At 38.5% G+C, this 22,882-nt stretch overlaps 2 protein-coding genes across 13 annotated transcripts in view; both read left to right on the forward strand.

Annotated features, from left to right (window-relative positions):
* LOC124151408 overlaps positions 1-22,882 on the forward strand; it is a 460,916-nt gene that overhangs the window by 89,926 nt on the left and 348,108 nt on the right. The window lies entirely within an intron of this gene.
* LOC124151409 (DISP complex protein LRCH3-like) overlaps positions 1-22,882 on the forward strand; it is a 117,174-nt gene that overhangs the window by 51,732 nt on the left and 42,560 nt on the right. For 11 of the 12 annotated variants that reach the window (XM_046523855.2, XM_046523859.2, XM_046523856.2 and 8 more), the window contains exons 2-9: positions 7,755-7,899; positions 9,224-9,353; positions 10,278-10,383; positions 10,844-10,980; positions 11,736-11,866; positions 12,198-12,330; positions 14,155-14,421; positions 19,957-20,306. In XM_046523855.2, coding sequence (XP_046379811.2) covers positions 7,755-7,899; positions 9,224-9,353; positions 10,278-10,383; positions 10,844-10,980; positions 11,736-11,866; positions 12,198-12,330; positions 14,155-14,421; positions 19,957-20,306 — 1,399 coding nt within the window. The remainder of the gene's footprint in view (positions 1-7,754; positions 7,900-9,223; positions 9,354-10,277; positions 10,384-10,843; positions 10,981-11,735; positions 11,867-12,197; positions 12,331-14,154; positions 14,422-19,956; positions 20,307-22,882) is intronic. The other variant, XM_046523865.2, reaches the window with a different exon arrangement.

The raw sequence follows: 22,882 nt of genomic DNA on the forward strand, positions 1-22,882 counted from the left end.
AGCCTCCACTATGATCAGCCTGACAAGACAGCAATCTTTAGATGAATCACAGTCAAAACAAATCTGGCAAGTTGTGTGCCCAAGACAGATCATTTTTACTTCAACAAAGTTCATCTTCCCAAAGTCAATCCATCATCGATCTATCATCAACGTCATGTCATTTTCTGTGGAGATGATCAGCATTTAGTACACACTGTTTTCCTCACCACTGGTCACAACCCTCCACAACAAAGATAGTAACATTGTGGATGAGCAGTTTACGGAACATGACACAGTGCCAAAGTCAGCACTCGCTACACTTCTAACCCAGCAGGCAGAGCAATGTTTGCGAAACCTGATCAGTGGGAGCACAAAAAGTTGGAATGTTGCGTGGAATCGGGATTCCCCAGAGTCTGTCATTTATTTTCAGCTTGACTCCCATCTGGGCTTGATAACTTGTCTGGGAAGCCGGCTCCTCAACAGGGAGGCACCCTCGGACAAATACACCAATTGCTGATCAATAGTGAGCACGAAGCTCATTCTTACTGCCGTTGAAGGTGATTGGTAATCAATGGTGGTAATTGTTATTTGATGAGGATAAACTGTAATAAGACTTTATTTATCTCTCTTTCATTATGATGTAAAGTTGTTTTTTAGGCTTCAGTTTGTGACTGTATCGAGTACTCTAGTGATAGTCTAGCTAGGGTTCACAATGGCATGAATGAGAATTTTGGGCTGGCAGATTTGTTTGTTTGCTATGTAACCCCACACCTAGCCATTTTCCAGCTTAATGATGGAGGTCTATAGGTAATTGAGTCTGGTCCAAACAATCCAGTGATTGACATAATGAGCATCAATCTACACATTTGGGATACAATGACATATATCAACCAATTCTGCTAGTCACCTCAAATGACTATTGAAGATAAATTCTTTAACCCTGATCTTCATGGGTATGAGGGCTGGCGGGTGAAGAGAAACATTATATTTATAATTATATATAAAGAATGGTAGACATATTTGCAGTAGGGAAGTCATGTGGTTAAAGCATTTGCTTGTCATGCCAAAAGGCAGGATTTTTCTTATTCTTGGTTTGGTTGGTCAGCAATATTCCAGCTATATGACGGCGGTCTGTAAATAATCGAGTCTGGACCAGACAATCCAGTGATTGACATCATGAGCATCGATCCACGCAATTGGGCTTATTCTTGGTGTCCCTTGACGTGATACTGTTGCACTCGCTGTAATTCACCTTCACATCAGCTCGCTCACTCAAGGAGGTCAGAACTATGGCATATTAAGGGGATTCTCGTAATCTGCATTTTTGATTTACTGATTGCCATAGAAACACTGACCCATCTCCAAGACTTGTAACCCACAATTTTCAAGAATTGTAATTGGATGTTTGGTGATTTTCATAAAGTATGATGATGCACTGTGCCCAGATTGTGATGGAAATTGACCATGTTATGGAGGTGCTGTATGGATGGTGGACTTTCTTGTCTTTCTTGATGCACACTTTCCTAGCACTGCCCTTATTCACGATGTAACCTGATCAAAGAAGGAAGTTATTTTGCTGTTTGTATGAGCAGTTCTGCAAGCCAGTAATTACCTCCCTGCATGTTTCAACTTACGCTATAATAACTGGGATTTTCACGTCATGATGACCTCTCATCTGAGCTCTCTCTGAGGCCGTAAAGAAGAAAATGAGTAATATTTTATGACAGCGATGGCAACACTTTAAAATTGCTCAGGGTTAGTCATGGCTACAGGGTTTGCAGCAGCCTGTGTTGTGAAGATGAGGAGAGGGTGATGGGAGTAGGTGCTGCTGGATATGGTAGCATGGAATTTCATAACAAACAGAACTTATAATAGGGTCAAACACTGAAAAATCAAACAACAGTAAGCAGAATGTGTGAATAGAAGTACAACAAGAAGCGTGTGCTATGTATGATTTTGTAAACAAAAACACTGACTGTATCGTAGATTGTTATGGCGCCATCATGTTTATTGTATGTATTGGGTGCAGCCATGATATTAATTCTGTGAAATTAAACTTTGGCATTTGTAGTTTATGTATTTATTTGGCTTTCAAGCTTCTTCAATTAGGTGCATGTAATTCAGTGGCATGCTCCATGTCCCTAAAGGCACTGATGGTTAAAGGACATTAAACTCTTTCACTGAGAATTGTAACAGATCGAGCACACATACACTACTTCTGCTGACACCAATATAATGTGGAGATTTAATTACAGTGTTCAGTTCTCAGTCTTTAGGAAGCACTAACCAGAAAGGTTGACCTGCAACTGTTGTGATTCTCAATTACATGGGAACCAATTTATGACCCATTAACAAGCAGGATTACTCAGCATATTGACAGTTGGGTGTTCGAAATACTTTTCTGGTAGTTTCAAAGTTATCCATGCATGTCATTAATTCTATGTTCTAAGTTAGAGTTTTGAAGAGAAGATACAATCTAGTGTTCAAAATAATGAATGAAGGTGAAGAAGGAGTCCTTTAATTTAAAGTTTTAAACTTTGAGAGTTAGTCTCTCCTACTGACCCAAGTGTGTTTAATAAAACATTCACCCCATTCCACTCTCATCCTGATAATCATCCCCTTTCCAGCTTATGGAAATTAAGAGACCTGAGTGTTCTTTTTGAATTATTATATTTAATGTTATACATAACATTATTACAGGAACTAAATGTTAGTCTATCCCTCAATCAACCTCCCACCCCCCCCCCCCCCCCCCACACACACACACACACACACACACACACTAAAAGTATACTGCTCCACTTTTGACAAGGAGTTTCTATATTCATATCTTATCAGAAGTTGAGTAGTATGCTATAGCAGCACACCAAGATGTGTTGTCATACACACTTTGAAATTACTCCACATGCCTGGGAGAAGGTTTCACTTTAATGTTCACAGTTTGAGTGGTTGAGGCAGGCACATTGGGAGGAGGAGGAGGAAGGAGTGTATTTTGTTATAACCTGAGAATGTTTTAAGCTTGGCATTCAACTGATGTGTTGACAAGATGTTTGCTACACACATTCTGAATCACAGCTGAACAGGACACAGTGTGAGATGGTTGACCCTAATTGTGTTCCCTGGTGCTATACCTTACATTATGTTGCTTGTACCCTGTGATCAAAGTGTCAGGAAGTTTGTCAAGGAAACAGGAAAGCTGATGGTGATATATACCATAGAGCCTCTAATAAATAGCCAGAGATATCATAAGAGCTCAATACAGCCAGACTTACTATACCATCAGAAACTACACAAACATTGGCACACAAAAGAGTGATATTTCATAACACTCTCTCTACGTGAAATCTCACAGTTGCAAGACAGACATCAAGTCATTCTGTGATGCTATGATACAACTGATAACATCATATGCTTCTGTGAGACTAACTGGCCTGGTTAGCAGAATAGGGGAGAAGAACTAAATTGAAAGTGTTCTGATGAATATTCTTGCAGTATTCCACTTCGTTGAGCTGAAATGTTTTCAATTTGAAATTGAGAAAAAAAGGTGCTTCATATTCAGTATTCATTTTCAAAGGGAAAAGTCCAGAATTGGGTTTCAGTCCCATTTTACAACATTTTTCAACCAATTGGATTACAGCACATGCTCACATCCAATGTACAGTTGACTTTTGAAGTTGAAATATTTTAGAATGGGTCACAGCATTAGAAATTGGCACCAGTCCTAAAGTCCTTGCCAGACTGCCCAATAGTTAAGGTATCATGAGGACTAGTTGAAATTGGCCATTTATAGGGGTTTTATTCTATGTTATAATTGAAAACACTACTGGACTAAAAATATTAGTTTCTGCACCTCTGGGACTGTTTTGTAATGTAGTCACTCTGACAAACTGTTGTTTAACCATAGTTTTCAACAGTTTCTGAAAATATAGTTTGTAGGGCCAAATTCCAATCTAAATTTATTTATTGTGTTCTGTATGAACTGTGTCCTTTTGGGTATTTACGGTACATTGTGGAGCATGTCTCTATTGACCATACATTTGTAGAAATATACATGCTTTAAATAGCATAAAACTTTGGCTGGAGTGACTCATGGAAAACAGTGGATCTGGATGATTCATGCAGTGCTCTGTGCCCTCAAGTAGGACATTGTACCCTTTAAGAATTTGCATAATTGCATTTTTCCCTGAAATACAATAAAATTGTCTCTTGTATTTCGAATTATCTCCCCTGGTATTGTTTGGTTGAAGGTAGCGAGACAGTGTCAGAGAACATAAGACCGAGAAAATCAATTCTTGGCTCCTTTTTCTCAACAGATGTTGAACTGCAGCATTGTAACAGTGGAAGATCTCAGGACTGAAATCAAATATTGCTGTTAGTCCTGTTGTGTTTGGGAGTCAGATGGGGTACAGCTGTTTCGTAGGTTTGGGGACTGGCTGATCTCTTTGCAGTGGATTAGGATTATTAAGAAATTTAACAAGTTAAGGTTGTTTGTTTTGTCGTTTAATGCTGCACTCAGCAATTTTCCAGCTATATGACGGCTGTCTGTAAATAATTGAGTCTGGACCAGACAATCCAGTTATTGACTGAATGAGCATCGATCCACGCAATTGGGATACGATGACATGCACCAACCAAGTCAGCGAGCCTGACCACCCGATCCCGTTAATCGCCTCTTACGACAAGCTGAAGAATTTTGGATTTTCTTAGAGATTCTTTAATTTCCTTAATTCAGAGTTATTTTAACAGTGACTTCTGTAAAAATAAGCACGAAAACCTTTTCTTCTTTCTTGGTCCTGTTATCAGTGATATACAGTGACCTCTACAAGGCCATTACATTATAGTATATTAAGTTGAATTGGGATATTTAAGATTCCAATTTGGGAAGTTTTACTGACATTTGCTGCAGGCTTGGGGCCGAATATCAGCCTCTGAGCAGGTCAAGATAAACCCTGTACTGACAGGCTTTGGCGGGACCCAGTTTCACCAATCAATCTTAATGCTAATAATATTGTAACGCCAGTCCATTTGGGCGTATCATATTTTAGTGCTACAATTTCTACGTTTATTTATGCAAGCGGGTCCCAGTGCTGAGTGTGTGGATGTGGACTAATCTGTTTGGGGATCGTTAATATGGCCCGTGATACAAATAATATTTAACATTCAAAGTATAAATTCCCCTTTTCGTGTTGTAATGGCACAATACCCAACTTTAAGAAGTCATTTTAAAAATAAGTGTCAAGCACTTGGATCAGTGATATTGAAAATACATACATACTCGATTAATTAGATTACTAGGTGTAAACATCTCTTTTCAAAAGGGCAACCCTCCTTTTTCCAACCTGACCGTATCTAGACCAGGTGGAGCGACGTGAGAGGTTGACATTAAACAATAATAAAGTCCACATTAGCAGGATATTAGAGTTGAAACTCCATGTGGTCCTGATTATTTCTCAATTGCTGTAGCCTGGCAGTGAACAAGATGAACTTCCGACATCGATGCTATTACATGGGCAAAACTCTGAATTGATCCAGAACATTACATAACACCCACATGTCACTGTTGTATATTTCCTAGAGCAATTACCTTGTATTTTGTACATGCTTGTTTTGTACAGGGGAAAATAGTTCTGAATTCTTGTATTGGTCAGGTCAGAAATTAAGATCTTGCATTACCGTATTCAGTACAATAAGCTACCTTAAGTTAGTTATAACGGGGTATGCTTGATGTAAAAATTAATGCTTTGTGGGCAGAAAGAATGTTTTTAGATTTTGGGTGTGTGCTTTGTGTGTGCACTAGTCTCTCTACCCACTTGAAAACTAAATCATCTATAGTGATAAGCTTGGCCCTTGAAGCTTAAGGTTAGCAAAGGTTAAATTTACATCTTGGTAACGGAATAGTCTTTGATAGTTTTAAAAATTATATATATAAATCACATTTAATGACTGCCTTATAGCCATATTCATTTGCTTCATGTATTGTGTGGGTCATATTTTTCATAATGTTTACATTGCACGCACAGAAACATATTTCCTCATCACAATGATTAACAGTGGCTAGTGTATAAAGTGTACAATGGATTCTTTGTTATGGTCTCTGAAGGTTCAAATACAGTCTTGTAATGTGAACACTTCATAGTTCTACGCTGAAATTGATCTGTTAAACCTATTTTTATGGTCTGCGAATAAAGCATATTTGATTGGCTTCTGTCAGTAGGATCAGTTTCCCCAGCATAAGTCATACATAGTGATTATTATACAAGGATGTGTGTCATACTGATACGAAACAAGTGTCAGAATTCTTTTATTTGCCGAGTGAGAATGAATTGTCACACAAGTTTAGTAAAATCAGTATGACACCCATGGAATTGTAATAATATCTTTATTACCCATTATTTCCTAATCCTTTTAAGCTCCCCTTTTGAAAAATGCACTGATCACGACCACCATCTTAGAAAAATGCAATTGTCGAATGACGTCATCAATCTACAGCTATGACGTTTCTAGTGTAACACTATTCTAACCTTACATCACAATAAGATTCATTTGACATCAACAATGCCGCCCGGATAACTTCAACAATACACTGGTGCCTGTGAAGTGATATTTGCACTAGTGCACATATGATTTTTGTGAACTCGGTTATTTCTTACGCTATGGGTCATAAATACCAGTATAACACTTTCCCTACTCTTGCGTTTTGGATGGGATATTCCCCTGTCAGTCATAACTACCACATATATCAGTGTTTATTGCAGTATAACAAGACACCTGCTTCTTTCTGATATCAATCATGTCCAATAGCTGTCAATCATCCAATTTCTTATATCTAACAGTGAATACCATATCGTATCCAACACCCATTGGGATTTGATATCAGCTAGTCGGTAAAAACTGATAGCCCCTCATTAGGTAATGGTAGCAGCTTGATAAATAGCCTTGCTTGGAGCTGTCTTCATGTGGGCCCAAGTGGTCAATCACGTTTCACGATAGCACAACTGTGGACTTGTAGATAATAAGTCAGGTGGCTGTTGCTGTCAGCTCAATCAGCCATGCTGTAGGTTAGTCCATCAACCTGTTAGGAGTCAGCCTGGAAGTGGTGGTGCTTGATACTGAACAAACAGACTGGAGGCATTGATTCAAGTGTGTTATGACTGACATGGAATTTATGTTAACCTTTCCATACATAAACAAACAAAACTTATGTACACAACTTCTTAAGAAACATCACAAGTTAAGTAATGGTGAGAAATGTGAGCTGTTGCCAGGCTACTCCACTGCAACCATGACCAGATTAAATTTGCCATGGATGCAAAATGTATATTTCTGATAGTGCAGTATGGTTGTCAAAAAGGTGTTCAACATACCTTCACACCCTATGGCAAGAACAATGAAAACATGGCTTTTAGAACATATATTGTTCCTACTGAGGGATATTTTTATCTTGACATGATACACTGATTCTCATAATCATGATAATACATGTGAAGTGTATATTTGAATAGACCTTTGTGCCATTGTACAAAGCGATCTTAGCTCTAAGGTGACCATCGGAACTCCCATACCTTATGGCTTAACATAGTCTCTACGACAGTCGTAGGGCTAAGGTTGGTTTGTACAACAGCACCCTGACATTTCCTTATATTCCTATCAAAAGTTGGGTAGTATATATGCATATCTATCCTATTATCAATGTTTATTTTGTGTGTAACAGTGGGTATTTATTGATGTGTACAGAAATGGTGTTCTTGACATAATTATCTCGCCTCTTGTTTCAGATTTATCCAAGAATCGTCTGGGAGATGTGCCTCTTGAAATATGTGAATATCATTCTATGGAGAGATTGAACTGCTACCACAATGTGATCAAAGTCATACCTGAAGCTATAGTGCAGCTTCAAGCACTAACTCATTTAAACCTCAGGTGAGCTGGTTAACCCCTTTGCTGATAACCAATGACGACAATGTTGTCATGAAAATTTTGGGGATATTTTTTTATGAAATTGTGTGCTCATTGTGTGTCGTCACCACCAAAAATATTCCTGATCCTTAACCTTTCTTGTTCAGTCTGTGATAAGACCAAATACAGGAAACTTTTCATTTTCTAGGTAGGCAACAAGTGAAGCTATTTGTTTGTTTTTGAGAAACTTGTTATTTGTAATATTGTTTACAAAAGAAAATAATGGGTAACCAAACATACATTTACCATGATGTTATCAGCAAAGGACTTAACGTAGCTTTGTGAATGTTCCAAGAGTAAGGAGTGGAACAGGTAAGTTGTTTTTGTGCAAGTGTGACTGATTCATGGGGATAAGTTGAGTTGCATCAGAAGAAAATCACTCGGTGATTCAAAGACACGAAAACAAAGGACAAGGTCACAGAGTTCCATGTAAAGGAGGTTTCCTTGACTACAAGGTTCCGTTGACAAGCACCTGCAAGAGTGGTTGTTATCAACACAACACCCACAAGAGTGGTTATTGGGAAAACAGCACCCCAGTATGGTGGTGATTCATGGAAAACTAGATCAGATGTTATCATTTTCGTGCAGAAGATATGCTACTGATAGTCTTAACAAGGAAAAGAAGAAAATTAACCTACTTCCCGCCTGTTCTGCCACTCAGGCTAAACTGGAATGTGGAGTGAACTGAGTGTTGTAGATATAGGAAAATATCAGTTTGTGAATGTAAATATGTGAGAAAGGTTTCAGTGCAATCTGAGGCTAACTGATAAATTATCTTGATGTCTCTGTAAAATTTGAACCATTAGATCGTATCAATTATGTGAGATTCATCAGTGCTGATAATGCTTCAGGACAAATGGCAAGAGTAATAATCCTCTTGGGACTACTATTCAACCAAACATGTAGCAGTTCAGCTGAATGCTACTGGAATTAGTAGTGACTGTGATAAGTGGAGAGGAAAGTAGCATCTATGGGCAATCAGGTCCAAGGGAAGCAACTCTGACTACACTGCCTGAAGATTACAAATTCTAACATATTGACCTCAGATATTTTTATTTAATGTACATTTTGTCAAGATTTAGCAAATAATAACATTGATTCAAAACTATGCTGAATCTATTAATTGTGATAATACTTTAAGAACATAGGGCAAACTTACATGTAACTTGTTTATATGATTTACTACAAATGTGTAATTTCATGCAGTATTCGATCAAAATCAGATATTCTGTTGCAGAGTGTTTGGGAATATTTCGAGTACAGATTTTTCATTAATTTTCTGTTTTAGTCGAAACCAGTTGTCTGTCTTGCCACCGACGTTATGTCATCTTCAAGCGCTGGAGGTTTTACTAGCCAGTAACAACAAACTTGTCTCATTGCCAGAAGAAATAGGAAAGTTAGAAAAGCTCATGGACTTGGTAAGTAAACAGGCTCTGCCACAGAAATCAAGCCTTTTATTTTAAATGGTGACTTTTATTCCTCAGAGGTGTTGGCTTGTTATCTTGAGATATATTATCTTGGGATATAGTATTCACGACCGTACGTCCGTCCGTCCGTCCGTCCGTCCGTACGTCCCACCTGTTTGTTGCCGCGATATCTCAAGAACTAAACACTGGATTGTCTTCATATTTGGAACTATGGTGTATATACAGACTCCGCAGACACCAGTCGGTTTTGGTGACCTTGATCCCATTTTCAAGGTCACAGCAGACAAATCTGCTTTTAGAGTTGGAAAACGGTGTTGCCGCGATATCTCAAGAACTAAACACTGGGTTGTCTTCATATTTGGAACTATGGTGTATATACAGACTCCGCAGACACCAGTCGGTTTTGGTGACCTTGATCCCATTTTCAAGGTCACAGCAGACAAATCTGCTTTTAGAGTTGGAAAACGGTGTTGCCGCGATATCTCAAGAACTAAACACTGGATTGTCTTCATATTTGGAACTATGGTGTATATACAGACACCGCAGACACCAGTCGGTTTTGGTGACCTTGACCCCATTTTCAAGGTCACAGCAGGCAAATCTGCTTTTGGAGTTGGAAAACGGTGTTGCCGCGATATCTCAAGAACTAATCGCTGGATTGTCTTCATATTTGGAACTATAGTGTATATACAGACACCGCATACACCTGTCAGATTTGGTGACCTTGACCCCATTTTCAAGGTCACAGCAGGTAGGAAATGAACCCCGAAACTCTTTGTCACTTGGAACATTAAAACTATTCTACAGCTCATGACCTTCTGTTTTTGACCAGCCCTTTCACATGTTTTACTTGCCACGGTCGAAGGGCTATTCCTCATTTAGAAAATTGACTGTGATGTATCTTGTTTGTTGCAGGACGTGAGTTGCAATGAGATCTCGCATCTCCCGGGCCAGATAGGTGACCTCGGTTCTCTCAGGTGTCTCAATGTTCGCAGAAACTTGCTCGTTGAGCTGCCTCCAGGTGAGCTTCATTACCTTGCAGTAGCATGATTTCCTTCACTGTGACTTGTGGTTGAATGGCCCCGGGGCTTCATCATTTCTTGGGTAATGGTTTCAACTGATCAATCAACTTATTCAGTGGCTTATATTTTGTGTATTTTGCAGATATTACTTCTCAAAGTGTAAACATTGTTTGTATATGAAAATGTTCAGTTCATTTCACATTAGTGATCAGTGTGTTGTTGCCCGATAGATTTTAGATTTAATGAATGGTTTGAAAATGTAGATAGAATGTTTCATGCGTTTTGATATTAAATACTTTTTTCTCTCTGATACAGTGTTTCATTGTAAGAAAACAGAAGTAATAAGGTTGTTATAAAGAACATGTACTGTTTGTTGATATGAAAGCAAAAACTATTTATTTACTCACATAGTAAATACTCACTATTGTCATGTTGACTTTTCTTTTCTTTTCTTTTCAGAAATTTGTAAATTAAACCTCAGGAAGTTAGACTTTTCGAGTAACAGAATAGATAAAATTCCCACAGTCTTTCGGAAAATAGAATCCTTAGAAGAAATGGTCCTGGACCATAATCCCTTGTCCCTACCTCCCGCACATGTAAGTATTGCCACTTTGTAGACTTTGTAGACTTATAGGATGTACATATGTTCTTAACCCGGGAGTTCACTGCCCAGGCTGGTTGTGTATGTAATCGTATTCGTTACCCTATATTCGTGATACGAATCATAATTGCCACATAGTGTATTCGTTGCAGCCCTACTGTCTACTATTATAAGACTGCATTAAACCCATCTTGCTCACATATTGCAGGATGGTCTGAGATTGCAATCAGTCTTTCACACACAACAATATCATGATGAGATGTGTTAAGAAACAGTTGGGTGATATAGGTTCTCGAGGGGTATTCAAATGTACCATGTTGGCATAAATATCTCATGTTTCTATCGGTTATCACACCAAATGAGAGGCTGACACTTTGGGGAATTGTATGGAATCTTTTTGTGTAGCATTGTATGCTGTGTCACCTGCTCACTGCTGGTTAACATTGTAGGAGTTGTATGGTTAATATGACTTGTATCACATGTGTAACTATGACTGTATCCTCCAGATCTGTACGAGAGGCCGACAGCACATTATGCTATGTCACCTGCTCACTGCTGGTTAACATTGTAGGAGTTGTATGGTTAATATGACTTGTATCACATGTGTAACTATGACTGTATCCTCCAGATCTGTACGAGAGGCCGACAGCACATTATGCTATGTCACCTGCTCACTGCTGGTTAACATTGTAGGAGTTATATGGTTAATATGACTTGTATCACATGTGTAACTATGACCGTATCCTCCAGATCTGTACGAGAGGCCGACAGCACATCATGAAGTTTTTACAGATCGAAGCAATTAAGGAAGACCGGAAACGAGGAATCCTTAATGACATGGATATGAAGAAACTTGCCAGGAAGTCATTGCCACCTCAACAGTAAGAGCTATGCTACCTGTAGATTTGATGGCGCTGGATTAAATTTGGATCAAAACTCACATCTTGAAATGATATAACACCTGTCAGATTTCTGTTTTACCTGGTATTTGTTTCATTGTGGCTATCATTGAAGTGGAATATTACTGAGTGTGACATGAAACATCAAACAAACACTTGATATGTACGAGTTGGACTTCTAACACTAATCAAGCTACTATTATCCCATCAGCTTATTCGATATGAATCTTGCATGTCATGTATCTTTGGTGTTTGGTATGTACGATTCAACTACTGCCACTATAAAATTTAAAACTGACTTTTTTAACTCCAGAACATCAGATGAACTTCGCAATATGTTGCTGGAAAGTCCTGAGTCTCGGTGGAAGAGGCACACAGTCCTCAGCGCTGACTCTGGCTACAGCACCACGGATAGTCTGGAAAAGTGTGGGTGGTCACCCTCAGAGGTAGGTCATGTGACTGCCATATATGGCATCATGGTCAGCTGATTGGCTCACATTGTTGCCCAGTGGAGGAGTGAGAAATGATGCCGCCTTTTCTCATTTCTGCACTATTTGAATATTTACATATGCATGTGTCCTAAGAACTGCTTTTAGATGTTTTTGTTGTTAACCAAGATTTTAAGAAGTCTGTGATTTTCTAAATTTGTTGAAATATGCCAGTTATTAAAGAAAATGTTTTTTGAAGCAATAAGATCTGCAATTATTTTCTATGTGAACACTCCACTCAAAGATTATAAAGCTGCAGGTTTTATGATTAAATTGTTTTTTTCCCATGATCTCTGCTAGACCTGCTGAAAATAGCCCAATATTTTCCAAATCTCTTCTTTCTCTGTGGCATATGACTATTTTAGAGGCATGAAGATAAGATGGGAGCTTCCCCCATCCATGCTGCCACCTCTCTGTATACGCGTCCATATATCCTGTAGATAACTGTCCCTACTTCAAGATGTACTATGCTGGCATGATACTCTATTCCTGTCTCTTTGGCAAATATGAGTAGGATAATGAGAATATCCAAATAAATGTGATACAAATCTTATAGGGCTTTGTCAATCTGGAAGTTTGAGTTGCCTCCCTTACATTAAATCTTTGCTACACTTCTTTTGGGTGTGATATTTCAATTTTATTACCTAACTTCACCGCTTCACCCCAATTCGAGTGTTGTGTATGACATTACAATTTGAATTAAATTTTGATATTTCTTCAATTACTAAATCTTCTTATTGATAATGACAGAATTTATAGTGTTGTTTATTTGTTTGATTTTGATTTGTTTGCTGTAACCAAATGCATCTTCCATTGTCTTTGTGGTATTAATAGCACTAACCCTTGAATGTTCTTAACAATCCATGTCCATTCTTGCACACATTATTTCGCTGAATTCCTCATCTTAGTCTGTGCCAAACTCAGCGACCCTCACAATGCAGTCATTACCAAGTTGTAATTTGAGATCATGTACTGAAAAATTTCTACAAAGGCAGTTGGCCTTCAACTGCAATGTTAATTTGCCTGGCAGAAAATATTACCGGTACTTGACTGGACTTCAGGCTAGAATCCAGGCACAGACTGCCAACTTATATATTACCAGTCAAACTAACTTTTTCAAATTGTTTCTATTTTCATTTTCCCAAATGCTGAAAATAATGGAATGGAAATTGAATTTTATTTTGGTTTGCTTTGATTACTAAAGCTACTTAAATGATTGTTTTTAAAGTGAAATCTGGTAAAAAAAATCTGTCCTGTGCAATTGAAATAATATTGTATCTTATTCTGATATGTCTTTAAGGAATTTTACGTTTAAAGTATCTTTGGAAGATGCCTTTGGTACATTTTAAGCCTCTCATTATAAATATTGTATCTTAGTACATAGGTGACTCTGTATAGATGCATGATATATTATTGTAGTATGCTCCTAAGCACTGTTCTTTGTTAATGTTCCCTGAGGAACTACCAGCATTTGTATCTTTTCAGGATAACAAATAAAAGATAACTAAATTGGGACTTGAAGGTTGTTTTGGGTTCTCAGATGAAGTGAAGGTTTACTATAACCTGTTTGTTTCTGACACTCAGAAGTGTTTATCATCTCTGGTCAAGGCTGATTTGGTTGACATTTATTGATGAAACAGTGCCTGTGCTGAATTTACTATTTTTGTTGAAAGGATACAAAGTTGGTACTTTTGAGGGTCTTTTTGCTGTAGTTGCTTCCGTTTGTCTTTGACCATTTTGTTTAATGTGAGCATGTTGGTTTCTCCCTGCGCCTCTGTACAGGTTCCAATAGACATCGATGAAGCCAATTCTCTTGCCCTTAAGGCCGGGGAGGCTGTCAAGGAACAGAGGCACGGACGAGAAATGGACCTCCAGCGAAGATTCACCCAAGAAGCTTATCGTAAACCAACCATAGAACACACGGAGGCCCTCGACCTCCCCCCACCCCCTCCCCACCTCTCGCCAGGCTCCGACTCCGACAGTCAGAGCATGATCCTCCCAGTTCCCCCGCCCCTTTCGTCGACGGCCCTGGAAGATGAGTTTACCAGGGTTAGTTCCCATAGTTACGAATATAGTTGGAAAGATAGATGTGTCAAGATGGATTGGACTGATTGGCTTACCTCCTAACTTGGCTACACTTCCTTTACTCTCTCCCCTCTCTCTCAGCCTCCTGGCTAATTGCACCACGCTTAACATCAGTATAACGATCGAAGGATCATTACAACTACAATATCTACAGCATCAGTTTATGTATAGCAATATACTCCTCTAATTCACCTAATGCCACGATCGCAGCACTGCATAGGGGTTAAGTGTCTTGGTCTCGTTACACAAGGCGATCTTAGCGCTCCCTACTTAAACATCGGCTTAGGAAAGTGATTGTAATCCCCTACTCAGTGGTAGAAACTTACATTTATAGTCCACTAGTCCTTATAATGATATTATATAGCCAAACCCCTTAAAAATTGCAAATTTCTACTAGTCCTTATGATACCTTAACTATTGGGCAGTTTGGCAAGGACTATAGGACTAATGCCAGTTTCTAATGCTGCTACTTCAACATAAGCTTACGATCATTGTAGTGCTAAGGTGATTGTAACCCCCTACTTGAACATAAGCTTACGATCGTCAGTGCTAAGGTGATTGTAACTCTCTACTTAAACATAGGCTACTATCATCGTAGCACAAAGGTGATCGTAACTCCCTACTTGAGCGCTAAGATCGTTTTGTGGAAGGGGAACCATGGTTCACTTACTGTGATGTCATTCTCTACAGCTACATCTCAGTCATGTAGGGTTTCATCCATCAATTTAGGGGCGGTCGGGTAGCCTAGTGGTTAAAGCGTTCGCTCGTCACGCCGAAGACCCGGGTTCGATTCCCGACATGGGTACAATGTGTGAAGCCCATTTCTGGTGTCCGCCGCCGTGATATTGCTAATAATAATGCTAAAAGCGGCGTAAAACCATACTCACTCACTCACTCATCCATCAATTTACTTACAACACTTATTTTCGTTTAATTTGTATTTTGTTTATGTAAAGACATGTAAAATTAGGTTTTAAAATATATAATTTTGTATGGGTATTCACATTAATGACATTATTTTCATGTATGCTGTCTAAGTTCTATTTGTAACACCACAGCATGATACCTTATCAAAGAGCAAGTATGTTATGGTGCTTGAGGAATATTATGATAATATTGTTCCTTTTTTTCATTCTGTTTTGTGATAAGGTAGGACTTGGTTGTACAATTCAGTAAGAGCACCCTATAAGTTAAACAAACCATCATCCTTATAATTATGTGAAAAGGTTTGTTATGGGGTGGATGATGTATCTACCGAAATCCACTTGAAGCAGATTTCAAGATGCTTGAAAATCAGTTTGTCAAAAGCAGATTTTGTTATTTATTAAGGTATCCACAATGGATAACTTAAAGATTGTGAAAAATGATCCACCTGAATGTATTATTCATAGGGGTGACAGAGTGTATCCCATCCCATTGGTATTCATGTCATAACATTGTTTGACTTCAATTTCCCTATCTGACGTGACATTGTGCACCTTCTCAAGCACTAGAACAACTTTGAATTGCACACAATCTCTGATTCACATGATAGCGAGGGGTTGCTATACCTGTTTGTTTCTGACACACAGAAGTGTGTATCATCTCTGGTCAGAGCTGGTTTGGGGGAAATTTATGATTCAAATAAATTTAATCATGTGAAGGAAGTTGTGAGTCAGATGCAATATTTCAGTCCCAATGTTTACAATTAACTGCATCATGTAACATTGAAGTTTTGGGTTAAGAAGGCGATTCTGGGGGTGATTTAGTAAGGCCAAAGAAAATAACTTTATTTTGTGTGTTGTTGGTGTGTTGTAGTCCCTTGATTTGGGAAAGGTCTATATTCATGTTAAGTTTGCAAATTCATCTATGTTCATTCATCTATCTGATCAAGAGCAGTAGGGGGAAGTGGCCAGGGATTATTTTTTTACTTCCATCTTGAAAAAGTGTAGGGTAGGGAGCAAGGTTAATAGTGTTACCGAACTCTGGTGTAGCAAGTGTAATATAAGCAGAGGTAGGTACGACTATAGGAGAAGTACTTCCAGGTGTGCATTCATTCAAGATGGTAATTGTAAGCTTGACAAGAGTTCAGACCTGTCACAGGCCCCAGCGATCGGAGGGTAATTCAAGATATATCAAATGTATAAAAAGGAGGTACTTTGAATGGTGGGAGTGACAAAGTGAAGTGAAGAAATCCCACTTTTTACCAACATGACAGAAAACCGGACCATCTGACAAAAAGTCATTGACAGGTCTATTGTTTTCGTACACAGATGTGATATGAATAATGAGTGTAACAAATTTCCAGATTAAGGAATTATTTGTGTGTCTTAATGTCCTATTCCTATATAGACACACCCAGCAGTATTCCCCTAAAGGGGAGTGTCCAAGTTAACGAGGTGTCTCTTTATCAGCATTCGTCGTTTTTAATTGTTACAGTCCATTGTATGTGTAAAATAGGATCAAGTTCTTGGTATGAAAATGTTGATTTTTAATTCTTGAACTGAAAATGCAGTCATCAATAAGGATTTTGTAAGAAAAGCAACAACCTTGTTACTTGTCAGGTGTTTGGGGTACTTGTCAGATGGTATTGGGTACTTGCCAGATGGTAGGGATATTTGTCAGATGGTATTGGGTATTTGTCAGATTTTATTGGGTACTTGCCAGGTGGTAGGTGTACTTGTCAGATGGTATTGGGTATTTGTCAGATTTTATTGGGTACTTGCCAGGTGGTAGGTGTACTTGTCAGATGGTATTGGGTACTTGCCAGATGGTAGGGGTACTTGTCAGATGGTATTGGGTATTTGTCAGATGGTATTTGGTACTTGCCAGATAGTAGGTGTACTTGTCAGATGGTATTGGGTACTTGCCAGATGGTAGGGATATTTGTCAGATGGTATTGGGTACTTGTCAGATGGTAGGAGTACTTGTCAGATGGTATTGGGTATTTGTCAGATGGTATTTGGTACTTGCCAGATAGTAGGTGTACTTGTCAGATGGTATTGGGTACTTGCCAGATGGTAGGGATATTTGTCAGATGGTATTGGGTACTTGCCAGATGGTAGGGATATTTGTCAGATGGTATTGGGTACTTGTCAGATGGTATTGGGTATTTGTCAGATGGTAGGAGTACTTGTCAGATGGTATTGGATACTTGCCAGGTGGTATTGGGTACTTGCCAGATGGTAGGTGTACTTGCCAGATTGTATACTACTGTACATGTCTAATGGTATGGAGTACTTGCCAGGTGGTATTGGGTACTTGTCTGATGGTATTGGGTACTTGTCTGATGGTATACTACTGTACTTGCCAGATGGTATTGTCTATTTGTCAGATGGTAGGGGTACTTGTCTGATGGTTTTGGGTACTTGCCAGATGTTAGGGGTACTTGTCTGATGGTATGCTACTGTACATGTCTAATGGTATAGAGTACTTGCCAGGTGGTATAGGGTACTTGTCTGATGGTATAGGGTACTTGTCTGATGGTATTAGGTACTTGTCAGGTGGTATTGTCAGCATGGGAACCTGGATATTGAGTTCGATTTGATTGCATGACACCTGGTGTTGAGGATGTGATTCTCCTGATTCACTGTTGTAGCTAACTAGATGTGCCACTAATACCAAAGCCCATGAACATTAACTCACCAAACTAAACTCAACATTGCATTAACTGATATATGTTTACAGATGACTATTGTAATGCTGTTTATTGATACTACTAAACAGACAACAAATCAGGAAAACTTATTCGCATATTACCAACAAATTTTGTTTTGTAACACTGACTAATAATAAAGTTGTCCTTGAATCGTGTTCATGTGATGTTTGACAGCAATCAAGAATTTTGGGATTTTTTTTTCTGCTTTTTAATTTCTTGCTTCTAGTAGGTAGCCTCTTTAGTTGCTTTGAATGTTTGCAGCGATATTGTAGTAGACTTTGAATATTAGTTGTCACTTTGCACTATACATTTATCATGTACATTAACAATGCTTTTTTTCAATTGCACTTAATCAAAATAATGAACAAACAATGCTAAGTAAAGCACATTTCTTGTTTCTTGAAAAGGTGGATAGTTTCTTTGGATATGAAGATCTGAAATAACATGCTTTTGATAAACTGGAATCATGATTAAGTTTGTCATTCTTTCTTTTATATGCACATGCCTCTCATGCTTCATGTTATGGTTTTAGTATAAATTTTTCAAAATAATAATTATTATGTTTTGAAACCAAAAGTTCCAACCAAGTGTTTTCAGCTTCTGTGGTCTTTCTTATTTGACTGAAGTTGACCAACATGATTAGTTGTTGTGAAAAAAATGTCAGAAGAAATATTGTACTGAATTTTAAGACATTCTTAAAACGTTATGGGTGCTAAGCGAACATTGGCCACATTTTTTTGCTAGATTGTCGTAGGAAACAAGAAATCTCCTTTTTGTAAACAAGGAAGTATTTTGGATCATGATACAATTACTGTGGTTATTTGTGTTGTAAAAGTTAATCAATTTCAATAAATACCATATGATAATAGTAAACTAAATCTATCTTACATTGAGAGTTACTAGATTTAAAGAGAATGCAAAGATTTCTCTGTAAAAAATCCCAAACATTTCAAATTTTGCCATTAGTAGATATGTAAGTTTTTTGTGTTTCTTACTGGTGGTACAACTTCAGACATGATTAATTCAAAAACACCTCGAAAATATGACTAGTTTTCTGACAAGTAGTATGAAATGAAATGATCTCATAATTTGGAATGAAATCTAAACATTTTCTGGTTTACTTGTTGTTCAATAGTACAATATTCAAACAATCTCATGGTCACATCCATGTTACAAACTGTCAGGTTTCAGAATGTGTGGCCTTTTTCTGTAGCCAGATCAGGTCCAGGGTTTGGATACATTATGTTAGATGGGAATGGTTGGACTGCTGACGATGAGGGCAATGTCAAAATTAAAAGTTGGCAACAGCTAAATATTCTGCCACTTCCTTGTTTGAAAGTTTCAATGTTCAACTAAACAATATTGCTGTTGAAATCACTTGAGGTCTTGCTCCAGGTGGTATGTACATGTTATGGCTTAAGGCACTACATCAGCAAGGCATCAGCTTCAAGCTTCACTGACAAGGCATGATAAAACAATTGTTTTTAAAAATCTAATGTAACAATGAGAAGATAACATTATTTGTCATTCAAATCAAAATACACTTTGATAGTGCAAATTGTTAGATATAAAATACTGTTCTGGATGGCACAGGTTTTAATAAATATGTGTTTTTAAATATCTTCTCAATTAAATATACTTCAAAATGAAAGTGTAATGTTACTACTAATTGTAAGGAGGCTTTTGCCATTTAAACTTTTTTGTACAGATTACTCTGAAATGTTGCTGTTTGAATTTCTTATTCTAATTTGTGAGTATTCATAGGAATAGCGGTGTACGATTTGTTATGAAATGGATAAATTCACATCTTGATTAATGATTAGTGTGTCGCAAATTACACCAGAGATGTTTTCTGCTTTCAGGAACTGATCAGACAGAAAGCAGATTATGAACGGCGGAAAAAAGTTGCAGAACAAATTCGGCGTCAACAGGAGGAAGAAGAGGTGAAAAATGATGAGAAGGAGGAGCGAAGGCGGGCGGCAATCAAAGTACAGGAAGAACAGAGGGCAGTGATAGAAAGACAACGAGAACAACAGAGAGAAGAAGCACGTCTTGTGGAAGAAGCACGTGCCCAGGAAGAAGCTCTCAGACAGGAAGAAGAGAGGTTGAAGGAGGAGACTCGATTGAGGGAAGAGCAGCATCGGAGGGAGGAAAGTCGGCAAGCAGAACAGCGGAAGCCAGAAGGTGTTCGAAGAGTTAAAGGAGAGAGCAAGTATGTATTGTATGGAAGTGTTTATTGTTTGGTTCGGGGAGAATTTGGTTGATAAGACTGACGAAGGTTCTTATGAGTCCGAGATTGCAGGGCCCACTTGCCTAAGCCGATCGTATCACTATGACATTTGTCAGTCTGATTCAAGGAATGAGAGTTACAGTTGTCATAGCACTGTGATCACTTTGCGCAAGTGGACTAACGCTATATGGTAAAGAAATTAAAGACAAACCGTGACCTGCCACTGGACCATGATGACACTCCATTCAAAAGTAGCCTCAGGATAAATGGAATTCAAAGTTAACACATGAATTATGTACCAGACATAGAGATGCTATGCTTTGGCTTTGATTTCCTGCTGGATTCTGCTCTGTGCACAGAAGAATATGCCCACTCTGGACACCATGATAAGATCTTTCGACAATATATAAAATATTTCTCTCTATATATGCATTATATTAATTCCTTTTGAGGGGACCTTGGGTTAGCCTAATGGGCAAAGCATTGTCATGTCACCCTGAAGGTCCGGGTTCAGATCCCACTTGTGTACAATGCTGGCGAGGATCTGAGTTTGATTCCCCCATGGGTACAAATCCATGTCTTGTGTCTACCTGACATGGCTGGAATATAGCCACAAGCAGTGTGAAGCCCTTCTGACTGTACACAAGGGGTGGAGGCCATTCTAAGTGTTCCCCACCACGGCATGCAAGCGTATTGCCGAAAATAGTGTAAAACTAAACTCTGACTTTTTGACGATCTTGTCATGGTGTCTGGTGTGTGGTTACGCCAACAGACTATAGTTGTTAGGTCTATACAGGTTTATCTATAGTTTCTTTACCATGTGACATCTGAATGTACATTTTACTATAGCTAGGTGTGTGGTTACGCCAACAGACTATAGTTGTTAGTTCTATACAGGTATCTTTACTTTCTTTAACATGTGACATCCGAATGTACCTTTTACTATAGCTAGGTGTGTAGTTACGCCAACAGACTATAGTTGTTAGGTCTATACAGGTTTATCTATAGTTTCTTTAACATGTGACATCCGAATGTACCTGTTGCTATAGCTAGGTGTGTGGTATGCCAACAGACTATAGTTGTTAGGTCTATACAGGTTTATCTATAGTTTCTTTACCATGTGACATCCGAATGTACCTGTTGCTATAGCTAGGTGTGTGGTATGCCAACAGACTATAGTTGTTAGGTCTATACAGGTTTATCTATAGTTTCTTTACCATGTGACATCCGAATGTACCTGTTGCTATAGCTAGGTGTGTGGTATGCCAACAGACTATAGTTGTTAGGTCTATACAGGTTTATCTATAGTTTCTTTACCATGTGACATCCGAATGTACCTGTTGCTATAGCTAGGTGTGTGGTATGCCAACAGACTATAGTTGTTAGGTCTATACAGGTTTATCTATAGTTTCTTTACCATGTGACATCCGAATGTACCTGTTGCTATAGCTAGGTGTGTGGTTATGCCAACAGACTATAGTTGTTAGGTCTATACAGGTTTATCTATAGTTTCTTTACCATGTGACATCCGAATGTACCTGTTGCTATAGCTAGGTGTGTGGTATGCCAACAGACTATAGTTGTTAGGTCTATACAGGTTGTGGTATGCCAACAGACTATAGTTGTTAGTTCCATACAGGTTTATCTATAGTTTCTTTACCATGTGACATCCGAATGTACCTGTTGCTATAGCTAGGTGTGTGGTATGCCAACAGACTATAGTTGTTAGGTCTATACAGGTTTATCTATAGTTTCTTTACCATGTGACATCCGAATGTACCTGTTGCAATAGCTAGAACCATGTTTGCCTGCTGCATCATGCACAAATGAAGGCCCTGATGACGTCCGTTGTTTGATTCTTGTTGCATCTGTCAGTGTCTCATCCAGGCAGACGAGCACTTGGTGTCTGAGGGTGAAATGATACACCAAAATTCTGATGGTTCATGATACTTGGCCTTCCATATGATACATGATACATACAGACCTGCATATAGACATGATACATGCAAGCTATGTATTTTGAATTTCTTAGCCATAGAACAACCCCATCTGAATAGGGTTAAAAGTGATCTTGAAAGCCCCCCTGCCTATTCCAAATCAGCTGTTTTGGATCCTTTTGGTTTCCTTTTTATTGGTCTGTCAGCATGTTATCACCCATCCGAAATACACGAGTATTTCAGTTCGTGACCTTTGTGTCAGACCCCAATGCATGTTTATCGTTTCCCTATTGCGTAGATCGATGCTTCATTGTCTGGTCCAGACTCGATTGTTTACAGACAGACATGATATAGCTGGAATCTGCTGAGTGAGGTAATATGCAACAAACTACAAGGCCTTTATCTAAATGTATAATCAATGGCTTAAAGTCCTTGTAAATTTATTGCTGATTGAAATATACAAGTGGTCAACTTTTGGTTTGTTGAAGGTGTAAGAAAATTCTCTTTGTGGAAAAATCTGATCAAAACCCTAAAGGGCATGGTTAGCCCAGTTGCCCTAAGCGCTGAAACAACTATGCAGAGTTGTGTCCCCTAAGTTGCCAGGATCCACTGTTTGCAAGT

The sequence above is a fragment of the Haliotis rufescens genome, unplaced genomic scaffold, assembly GCF_023055435.1.
Source record: "Haliotis rufescens isolate VD_foot unplaced genomic scaffold, xgHalRufe1.0.p SCAF_9, whole genome shotgun sequence".
Lineage (NCBI taxonomy): Eukaryota > Metazoa > Mollusca > Gastropoda > Lepetellida > Haliotidae > Haliotis > Haliotis rufescens.